This window comes from Cherax quadricarinatus, chromosome 45 (assembly GCF_038502225.1).
Source record: "Cherax quadricarinatus isolate ZL_2023a chromosome 45, ASM3850222v1, whole genome shotgun sequence".
Lineage (NCBI taxonomy): Eukaryota > Metazoa > Arthropoda > Malacostraca > Decapoda > Parastacidae > Cherax > Cherax quadricarinatus.
This window is the reverse complement of record NC_091336.1, coordinates 11226568-11238988: the sequence shown is the minus strand read 5'-3', so window position 1 is coordinate 11238988 and position 12421 is coordinate 11226568. Positions and strand designations below refer to the sequence as shown.

Here is a 12421-nt window from a genome sequence, read left to right as displayed (position 1 = left end):
CATTCCAAGGGTCAACGCCCCCGTGGCTCAGTCCATGACCAGACTGTGGTGGATCAGGGCCTGATCAACCAGGCTGTTACTGCTGGTCATATGCAAGCTAAAATATGAACCACACCCTGGCTGGTCAGGTATACCTAGAGTATATCTGGAGTGTTCAGGGGTCAACGCCCCCACGGCCCAGTCTGTGGCCAGGCCTCACGGTGGATCAGGGCCTGATCAACCAGGCTGTTACTGACCTTAGATGTCTGTCCAGCTCCCTTTTGAAGACAGCTAGGGGTCTATTGGTAATCCTCCCCTTATGCATGCTGGGAGGCAGATGAACAGTCTTGGGCCCCTAACACCATGTTGTCTCTCACTGTACTCATGGCACCCCTGCTTTTCATTGATGGGATGTTGCACCGCCTGCTTAATCTTTTGCTTTCATGGGGAGTGATTTTGGTGTAGATTTGGGATTAGTCCCTCTAGGATTTTCCAAATCTATATTATGTATCTCTCTCGCCTGCATTCCAAGGGTTTGTCTAATTTATCACATGTGTCTAATTTATCAACATGTCGGTTCTCTGAACCATTCATCTACAAATCTGTCAGACACTGCAACTTCTTGGGATCTTAATACTTAGGAATTCTTCGCTTGCCTAATTCTTGGGCACGACCTACTTCCACATTGAACAAATGTGACACGACCTATGACTGCTGCACCTCTCCTGCCATACGGTTTATAAGCTGCTTCTCCGCTGATATGCCGTATTCTATTCAAGATTGATGGACTGAACACATCGACTCAAGGTTGAGGGACTGATTACCTCATTCTCCTCCTGTTCTTCAAGTTTCTCCTACGTATGGACTGATGAAGCCACTGTGTGGCGAAACGTTTCCTCAATAAAGATACCCAAGAGTTGCACATGTGTCTAATTTATCAACATTCCAAGGGTTACAAGTCAAGGGCCTTCAACAGTTCCCAGTAAAATAATTTAGGCACTTTATGGTACTTAAATGTGCAGTAAAGGTTCTATGTATGTATATTCTCTAGGTCTGCAATTTATCAATTAACTGGAATATTTTCAATGGTGCATGGATTTTGAAGGTAGTTCTTACACTGAACATTAAAATGGTATAAAATACCGACAGATTGTTAGGTAAGACACATATGCAACAGTTAGGTATCTTTATTTCGAAACGTTTCGCCTACACAGTAGGCTTCTTCAGTCGAGTACAGAAAAGTTGATAGAAGCGGAAGAAACTTGAAGACGATGTAATCAGTCCATCACCCTTAAAGTTTTGAGGTGGTCAGTCCCTCAGTCTGGAGAAGAGCATTGTTCCGTTGTCTGAAACAACGGAACAATGCTCTTCTCCAGACTGAGGGACTGACCACCTCAAAACTTTAAGGGTGATGGACTGATTACATCGTCTTCAAGTTTCTTCCGCTTCTATCAACTTTTCTGTACTCGACTGAAGAAGCCTACTGTGTAGGCGAAACGTTTCGAAATAAAGATACCTAACTGTTGCATATGTGTCTTACCTAACAGTTCTTACACTATGGTGTCTAAAACGGTGCAAGAGAAAATATTTTGTTCCAGAAAATAAACATTAATCTGACAATTGCAATTAATTTTGTTTTTATGTCTATAATGCCACCACACTTCTTGATGGTCCCATAGTATTTATGTAAAATATTTTTCCAATTATCAATTAATCTGTCAGCCACTACTGTTTATGAAGAGTCCTTTATGTGCTATGCAAGACAAATTTGCAATATACACATTGTGCACTGCTTTAGTTCATAAATTATTTTGTTTAAACTCTGCATTCAGCAGTGAGAATTCTGTAGATTAATTTGGATTATTAACTTAAAGGGTTAGTAGCTTAGGATAAATCTGAAAAGCCTTAATGCCTGGCTTATGCCCAATGGTCCTCTTGACAGTATGACCTAGTAAGGCACAGTTATACATTAAAATTAAGGTGATTACAATTACCATATACATCAATGACCTACCAAATGCATCACAACTACTCAAACCCATATTATTTGCGGATGACACAACATACGCCTTCTCTCACCCAAACCCAGTCATACTGGCCAACATGTTAAATGCTGAATAGCAGAAAATATCTACCTGAATGATGACTAACAAGCTTACACTCAATACTGACAAAACCTATTTCATTCAGTTTGGAAACAAGAGTCACAAACGTTCCACTTAACTTAGCGCTAAATGGATCACCCATCACAAGACACAGACTGAAAATTCCTAGGAATCAACCTTGACAGTAGCCTTAAATTGCAGACCCTTATACGTACAGTGGGCCCCCGACATTCGATGGCATCGGTATACGTTAAATCCGATATTAGATACATTTTAACGCAAAAATTTTGCCTCGCCACTCATTAAAAAACCCGCCACAAGCAATTCTTCCAGGACATGTCCACGTGAGGCCTGAACTGCCCCGTGCGTGCCAGTGTTTACAAGCCAGCCAGTGTGCTTGCATCTAAGCATACATTTGGTACATTCCATATTATCACAGTGTTTTTGGTGCTTGTTTCTGCAAAATAAGTCACCATGGGCCCCAAGAAAGCTTCTAGTGCCAACCCTGTGGTAAAAAGGGTGAGAATTAATATGGAAATTAAGAAAGATTTTGAAGGGTTTGGGGCTAACCCTGAGAAGCCTATGCCAGTTGTGGAATCCATTTTGCCTACTTCAAAAATTAAGGAAATGTGTACAAAGTGGGTTGAACTGCACACCTTTATGGATGAAAATCACCCTAACACAGCTATTGCAAGCCGTGCTGGTGACTATTACAATGACAATATTGTGGCCCATTTTAGACAAATATTGAAGAAACGGGAGGTACAGAGCTCTATGGACAGATTTGTTGTGTGACAGAGGTCCAGTGACTCAAGCTGGTCCTAGTGGCATTAACCCCTTCAGGGTCCAAGGCCAAAATCTGAAGTGGTGCCCCAGTGTCCAAGAATTTTCCAAAAAAAAATTTGTTATTTTTTCTTATGAAATGATAGAGAATCTTTTTGTGAAGGTAATAAAACAAAAAGTACGAAATTTGATGGAAAATTGACGAAATTATGCTCTCGCGAATTTTGATGTGTCAGCGATGTTTATGAATCGGCGATTTTACCGACTTTGACTCCCATTTTAGGTCAATTACATCATTCCAGTCGACCAAATTCTTAGCTAGTTCACTAGTATTACTTCTATTCTATCGATTGAGCACAAGAAATCGCCAAGTCAACTGTTTCAACTACAAAATAAAGTGATTGGAAATTGGTAATTTGGCCAATTTAACACAAAGTTCAAAATATTCCAATTTCAAAATAGCGTCCAGAATAAACAATGTAGGTATTCCTGGCACTAAACTAACATTTCCTCGGTTCATTAGTTATGTTTTGAGGCTTTACAAATAAATCTCATTTTGATTTTTTATTCACATAATGAATTTTTATTCACACCAAAAAATAGAAGATTTACTGTTATGCAATATTGTAATAATTGTATAAATATCATCACCACATTTGTGAATGTATACTAGACCCACCAGCTGGCGTGTATTAGACGTGTGAGGTCGTTTGTTTACTCTTGAACATCGGCAAAAAATTTAACATTTCCGCTACTTTGAGCTCAGTTTCAAGCCATTTCCAGTACTAAAACCAATCAAAATCATCTCTATTTCTGTAATATGTCTTCCATTCTATCAAATGAGACCAAGAAATTGCAAATACAACTATGAAAAACATACGAAAAAACACTGCAAAGTTGCTGTTTTAATCGAAAATCGTGGTTTCAGTTTTTTTTCTCTCATTATACACAGTGTGCTGCAGGATTTGTTTTATGTGGTGCACACATACCACATAGATGTATTCTCTCATATCTAGGCCCAAGTGTACCACTCACAGTTTATCAGAGTGAGCTGAGCTCATGACGTAGATCTATGGTTTGGACCCTGAACGTAAAGCCGTAGATCTACGGGACGGACCCTGAAAGGGTTAAAAGAAGAAGGGAAATAACCCCGGAAAAGGACTTGCTACCTCAAGTCCTAATGGAAGGAGATTCCCCTTCTAAACGTTAACAACTTCGACACTCTCCCCTCCTCCCATTCCATCAATCATCACCAGATCTTCATTAAAGGTAAGTGTCATGTATTCTATTGTTAGTAGAGTACTACTAACTGTGCATGTCTTCTTCAGTTCGTGTGCATTAAACTTAATATTTCATGTGGTAAAACTTTTTTTTTTCCATAGTACTTTTGGGTGTCTTGCACAGATTAATTTGATTTCCATTATTTCTTATGGGGAAAATTAATTCGCCTTCCGATAATTTTGGCATACGATGAGCTCTCAGGAACAGATTAATATCGTATACTGGGGGTCCACTGTACAACAAATTTCTAAAAATCTCTACAATAGGCATACTAACAAAGATACGATATTCTGTTCCACAATCAGCTCTCCTTGCACTGTATCACTCACTCATCTACCCTTATCTCACCTATGAAATTTGTGCATGGGGATCAACATTAACCCTTTCAGGGTTTTCGATGTACTAGTGCGGCTTACGCATCAGGGTCATTGACGTACTAGAACGCCTAAATTCTAGCGCCTTCAAATCTAGCGTGAGAAAGCTGGCAGGCCTACATATGAAAGAATGGGTCTATGTGGTCGATGTGTGCAGTATAAAAAAAATCCTGCAGCACAGTGCATAATAAGAAAAAAAAAATTGACCGTGTTTTTGGATTAAAACAGAGACTTTGCAGTGTATTTTCGTATGGTATTTATGGTTGTATTCTAGTTTTCCTGGTCTCATTTTATAGAATGGAAGACATATTACAGAAATTGAAATGATTTTGATTGGTTTCACAATGAAAAGTACCTTGAAATTGAGCTCAAAGTAGCAGAGATGTTAGACTTTTACCAAAGTTCAAAAGTAAACAAATCATGCCAAGCGTCCAATACACGTCAACTGGTGAGTCTAATATTCTTTCACAAGTGTGCTGATATTATTTATACCATTTCTACACTAATGCAGTAGTCTGCATAACAGTAAATCTTCTATTTTTTGTAAGAATAAAAATTCAAAGTGGAAAGCAAAAGAAATATAAGAGGGGCCTGGGGACATAACTAATGAACAGAGAACTTGTTATTTTAGTGCCAGGAATGTCTGTCATGTTTATTCTGGACCCTATTTGGAAATTGGCATCTTCTGAAATTTGTGAAATTGGCAAAATTGCCAATTTCTAACCACTTTATTGGATAGTTGAAATTGGTAAATGGGTGGTTTCTTGTACTCGTTCGATAGAAAAATTGAAGTTCTAGCAAAATAAATATGATTTTTGTCAACTAGTACACAGGAATTGGCCGAAAATAGGGCTCAAAGTGGCGAAATCACTGATGCATAAACATCGGCGAGACCGCTAACTTCACGAGCATAATTCCGTAAGTTTTCCATCAAATTTCATACTTTTGGTGTCATTATGATCGGGAAAAGATTATCATTTCATAAGTAAAAATAATTTTTTTTTTCCGAAAAGTTTTCGACCCTGAAAGGGTTATATTATCTAAGACCACTAATAGCCCAGCAAAAGGCTGAAGTCAGAATGATAAATTCCCACTCCAGACAGCATACTCCACCAATATTCAAAGGTCTAAAACTACTCACTGTAAAGAACATCCATACTTATTCTTGAACCTACTACATACATAGAACACTACACTCAAACAAACCCTTCACTCAAACTTCTCACCAACCTTAATAGGATGCACGACCTTAACACAAGAGACAGATCACTTTTTGATGTACCCAGTGTCCACACCACACTAAGAACTATGCACATAAAGGGCCCAAAAATTTGGAACTCATTACCAGTAAACCCAGTCTGAACATCAATTTAAGACTTCTCAAAAACCATTTACTTACCCTAAACTAAATATTCAATACTTAAATTAAGATCTCCCAATTACCTAAATCTTAACACTTCAAAATTTAAATACCCAAAGTTCATACCTAATGCTACATTGTAGTATAAATACCTGCACAAAACTATACTGCCTTACACCATATTGTAGCATTCTCATACCGTAAACTACTTTCACTAATGCTCAATATTATATTCAAATAATATAAATATTTACTACTGATATACACACCCTACAAAATACCTTCAAATTGTCCTAATGTAATATCCCCAGATTGTAACTCTAGTTAACTTACTGTGTGCTGTAAATAAAAACAGATGTACAACTTAAAGTATGATCAACTTCTCTAGTAATTAGTAGTCTGTAAGCCATTAATTTAGTTTGCCCATAATGCTGTGGCATGATAGTGGCTCTTTGCACTGCAACTCATTTTTGTAACTACAGAATCTCAATGTAAACTTGCAAATAAATAAAAATTGTCTTGTAATGTGTAAATTATCTAGGATAACCTAAAATGAGTCAGACAAAGCGACTTATTTCCAGTGTGGTCCTTGATCCACAGCAGTCAGTTCACACCCAGGTACCTACTTAATGCTAATGGAATAGAGGCAGCAGGCCATGGCATGGTTGAGGTTAGAACTCATGGCAAGCCAGCTGTAAACTCCAGGCCAGTGTGCAAGACACTGGGTCAGCTGACTAGAATAAAATTCATCCAACTAGGTATATGATACTGTAGGGAGCTTAGCAATGACCCCACTGTGACCACAAATGCAAGTTTTTGCAGATGAATCTCCTGCCAGTATTCAAATTCGTTTATTTCTTTGCAAGTAGTACATCAAGATTACTATATTTTTACAATGATGGGTTGCAGTGCAAAGAGAGCCTCTATTATGCCTTGGCATTATGGGCTGACTTAATTTAAAGGCTTACTGACTACTTATCACTAAAGATATGAACTCTAGCTCAAGTCCCCTCAAAGTCACCACCAAAAACTTGCATTTGTGTTCACAGTGATGCCCATGCTAACCTCCCTATGGTGTAAGTTCATTCAGGTACAGGTACACGAATAGTTACATAAATTATCATACATAGCAGCATGTGTGTAGATTACCTAGGATAACCCCCCCTCCAAAAAAAAATAGTCACTTATTTCCATTGTGATGTATAAATATACCTAGATGGATGAATCATATTGTAGCCAGCTGGCCCAGTGGCTTACGCACTGGCCTGCAGTTTTATGACTCACATGCCATGAGCTCTAACCCCACCCATTCCCAGTGGTGGACCTACATTTTTGGGGCCCCTGAAGCCTAAACTGTTATTGGGGCCCCACCGCAACCAGCAATGGATAGCCTACATGATACTTTAATAACCTTTTAATTTTTACTTATTATTCTGTATTGAATTGCACTATTAAAAAAAAAAAACCTCATACAGTAGACCCAAAATTTTTAAGCAATGTGGACTGAAGGCACTTTTGGGGCCCCTCTGGTATTAGGGACCCTGAAGCTTAAGCTTCATTAGTTTCCATAGTAGATCTGCCCCTTCCTGTACTGTGTTTTGTTTGTAATCATGTTATGATTCTGTGAGTCATGAAGAGGTAAAAGGTGTAAGGAAACATGCCCACATGACTCACGAAATTGTAATGACACGATTTCAAACAAACCATACCACGGGCAGGGATAGAACCCGCGGGGATAGATGCCCACTGTATCCGCTCATGCTGTAATTGAAGCCAGGGCCTCCAGATGAGTCTAAGGCACTACCATTTGGTAACAGAGTTGTGGATGAGTGGAACAAACTCCCAAGTACAGTTATAGAGGCTAAAATGTTGTGTAGTTTTAAAGGTAGGTTAGATAAATACATGAGTGGGTGTGAGTTGGACCTGATTAGTTTGTACTACTAGGTCAGTTGCCGTGTTCCTTGGTTGAATGTGACCTGACCTGACTAGGTTGGGGCATTGGCTTAAGCTGGTAGGAGACTTGGACCTGCCTCGCATGGGCCAGCAGGCCTGCTGCAGTGTTCCTTCTTTCTTATGTTCTTAAGTAATGTGTAGCCCTAGCACAACATAACAGTATTATACATAGTACCTTTGTATGATGCAGTCGTATAACACACCAAACATTATGACCTTCAGCAGAATATGGAAATAACTATGTACACAACTTCATTTTTTTTTTTTATTTAAATTTTTATTTCAGCTGTTATTACTAACAAAAGTAAGCGCTAAACCCACATGGGATATCAACTGTTAACGTTATTAGCTAGTAGGAGAAATTATATAGTAATAAAGTTGGTAGAATTACCGACAATATGTAAAGTAAAAGGACAAGTGCAACTAATGTGACATTTTTATTGTGGTAACGTTTCTCTCTCCAGGGCTTGACAAAGCCCCTGGAGAGCGAAACGTTGCCACAATAAAAATGTCACATTAGTTGCACCTGTGTCCTTTTATTTATTTATTTATTTATTTATTTCCAATTTGTGCACACATACAGAGGTACAAAAAAAAAAAAAAAATACAGATAAGAGCAGTATGCCAAAGCCACTTATACTATGCATAGCATTACGGGCTGGCTTAAAATTAACTTAAGATTAACTAAGCAATGATTATTATTATTATTATAATCAAAAAGAAGCACTAAGCCACAAGGACTATACAGCGCTGCTACTAAGCAATGATGAAATCAGTGATAAAACATTAATGTAAACAGATAACTATAAAGCACAAGTGAGTATTACAAAGACAGGTCATATGGTTGCATTCAGTTAGGTAGTGATTCTGTTAGGTAGTGTATTTAAAAAATAATAAAGTTAGATTGGGTTTTAGGTTTAACATTTATGTGATATAATTGTGAGAAACATTTAAGATATACAATTTATAATGTTCAGTTATTCAGTATTTATTTGGTTTTGGGTGAGTAAGTAATCTTTGAGAAGAGACTTGAATTTATAAACAGGTTGTGTTTCTTTTATATTTACAGGTAATGAATTCCAGATTTTAGGGCCTTTTATGTGCATTGAGTTTTTGCATAGTGTGAGATGGACACGAGGAACATCAAAGAGTGATCTGTGCCTTGTGTTATGGTCATGTGTTCTGTTGAGGTTGGCAAGGAGATGTTTGAGGGGAGGGTTAATATCAGAGTTAAGTGTTCTATGTATGTAATAGGTGCAGTAATAAGTATGGATGTTTTGTATGGTGAGTAGGTTTAGTGTATTGAATATTGGTGGAGTGTGCTGCCTGTAGTGAGAATTTGTTATCATTCTAACTGCAGCCTTTTGTTGGGTAATTAGTGGTCTGAGATGGTTAATTGTTGTTGAGCCCCATGCACAAATTCCATAGGTGAGATACAAAACCGTATCCAAATATTTTTAAACGAGGTTAAATTCTGAGTAACAATGAATTAGTAAGAAAGACGTCAGTTGGTGGAAATTGAAGCCATCAAGAGGATATGACACTTGCCTTAAATATCTCGACCTTGGCTAGCCACACCTTCACTTCCTTCCCACACACTACTTTATTATATACCTACGTATTTATAACTAACGTCAATTGTATCCAAAATACCACAACTGAAGGGAAGAAAAAAAACAAGTAAAATATATACACAAAGTTTCTTAAATACCAAGGACGAGCAGAAATAAAAGGTTACATATTGGTTCCCAATTCAATGAATTTTAAATAAACTTTGTGGTGTGCCTACCATTATGCAACGTGCTAAAAAGCACTGCAACTGCCAGAAGGCTTGTGAAATGCGTTGCCATGATGTATTATGTAGACAGTCGTACACCCACTTGTTACTGCAGCCGCTCACTGACTGAACTCTGATGTTGCCTTTCTCTATCTTACATGTTATGCTACACTACTGCGCTACACTTTAGCATAACTATATATAATGTCTAACTAACACAAAAATTTTATTTCTATAAAGTGAAATACAGTATGTTATAAAATTAGTGTGATTAACATATATAAACTACTTTATAGAACCCCATTTGGTATGCAACACATTTTATGTATCTCTCACTGTATATAAGTTGGATGTTTATTGTAATCTGTATTAGAGAATAAGTACAGTATTCTTGATTGATAATGTATAGTCAACTGAATCTATACGAGATTTGCCGTCCAAAACGGTACACCCCTGTATACAAGCAATTCCAGTATCTCTGTAAAGAAATGTTGAAAAACTTACGTAACTGCTAAAATTCACGTTGGATTGCTTAACATTATCTCCCTGTAATTGTGATATATCTGTAACAGGTTGTTATGAGCTTCTACCATCATGGCCAGGCCCAGCACCAGGCTTTTATGTTGACTGCATGTTTATCCAGTCTGTTGCTTCTGGCTCTTAGAGCCATCCCCACCTCCAGGTAGCAATCCAGTTTCTCCTTGAAAACTTCTACTCTTGTTACAGCAACACTTCTGTCTGCAGGTAATAGGTTGAATTGTCTTGGCTCACAGGACCTGTGACTCAACCCCTGCAACCACAGTTAGATGAGTACAGTGCTCCATTATTGCATCCTTGACGCTCATAATAATAATAATAATAATAATAATAATAATAATAATAATAATAATAATAATTATTATTATTATTATTATTATTATTATTATTATAATTATTTACTACAAGTACAAGGTATACAGTCCTAGCTGACATCAGTGACATACTACTAAACAGAAAGCCACTTGTTATGCTGAACATTTCGGGTAAATTAGGTCAGTTTTGTCCCAGGATGCGACCCACACCAGTCCACTAACACCCAGGTACCCATTTTGAACTGATGGGTGAACAAGGACAGCAGATGTCTTATGGAATCAAGTCCCTAATGTTTTCCAGCCGTACCGGAGGAGATTCAAACCCTGGACCTCCGTGTGTGAGCTGAGTGTGCTAGTGATTGAGCTATGGGACACCCTAAATAATCTACGACCCCAGTGGAAATAAGTCACTGTATCTGACATTTTTGGGTTATCGTAGGTAATTTACACTATGTATGATAATTGTACTTATGTATACCTGTGCCTAAATAAACTTAATAAATGTCCAATTTTTATATACAAATTATACACACCAGAAAAGTTAGCGAATGATTTAGTGAGGTAAACAGTGTTTTTTCTCTACTGTTAAGTAAGTTTATTCAGGTATAGGTACACATAACTAGTTACATAAATTATCATATATAGCAACACAAGAAAGTCAGACAAAGTGAGTTATTTCCATTGGGGTTATGATACTGCCAAGTGGTTTTCTTTAAGTGAGCCCAGTAAATGGATGGGTCAGCCACTTACTGTGAGAAACTCTGTATAATACTCATAACCAAATAACATTTCAACTTCCCGTATATAAATTAATGTTGCGGAAGTAATATCATATGGCAAGATGTAACTGTGGTGATGGTGTCAAGTGTAGCGGTAAGACGCTGAGTATAGCACTACTGAGTCTTACTTGCAGTTAATTTAGTTGATGATCACCTCATTATGTGGGAGCCTCACTAAGTGGGTAGACAACAACCTTTATACACACAGTTGCCTGTATCTTTCACTCTCTATATATATATATATATATATATATATATATATATATATATATATATATATATATATATATATATATATATATATATATATATATATATACGCAATTAAATCTATGTTAGGAATTAAAGTTTTGTTAATATTAGTCATTAGTTTGCCTATGATACTCCAATATAGACACTTTGTATTGTGCTAAAACAAAAGCATTCACATTGCTGAACTCACAAATTATAATGTAGTCACCTAGCCTTAATACCATAATCTGTAAAGATTTAATGTTAAGAATACGTCATTCATCTCTCAACCTGCGGTCTGAGAGGACGCTTGCTGAGCCTGCTCCTCCGATATATACGTCGTCGTCCCAAGATGAGCTTCTCCAACAGTCAAGATAATACCATCCAGTGGTACTATCAATGACTCCACCATGCTTGCCCATGCTGTGGTAATCAGGGGTCTACAGGTCAAGATTAATACCATCCTCTCACTCCACGAAGCCTTCATTATTGTCTGTGAAGATGTCGAAGCTGAAAAACTACTGACCTCCGCTTTGTCCACTCTATCAGACCGTGGCTTCAAAGTCATGTCCTCTCCTGCCTTACGGGCTAAGAGGACTGTCTTCTTGAAGAGACTTGACAAACTGATTACCATACAACCTGTTGAAGACCTAAGACTTCCATAGAAGAACGAAATCCCTGGGCTACAGTTGAAAGCATCACCAAGATTCCTACTGCCTCGTCCATGCTGAAAATCACTTTTACTGATGTGACAATGGCTGCCCAAGCTATGGCTGAAGGCCTGGCCATATACTATTACTTCATTAACTCCAGTCATATTGAAGATGAGCGGTACCATCACATTACCCAGTGTTGGAGTTGCTACTCTTACCTACACTCTACAAAAGACTGCCCCACAAAAGACAAAAAGTTCTGCTCTACCTGCGGGTCTGAGGGCCACGATTCCAA

The 12421-nt window shown here is 37.8% G+C and overlaps 1 protein-coding gene across 2 annotated transcripts in view; it reads right to left on the bottom strand.

Moving 5' to 3' along the window:
* LOC128694844 (uncharacterized) overlaps positions 1–9766 on the bottom strand; it is a 91636-nt gene extending 81870 nt beyond the window's left edge. For both annotated transcript variants that reach the window (XM_070094291.1, XM_070094290.1), the window contains exon 1: positions 9625–9766. In XM_070094291.1, coding sequence (XP_069950392.1) covers positions 9625–9685 — 61 coding nt within the window. In that variant the 5' untranslated portion in view covers positions 9686–9766. The remainder of the gene's footprint in view (positions 1–9624) is intronic.
* Between the last annotated feature and the right edge of the window lie 2655 nt (positions 9767–12421).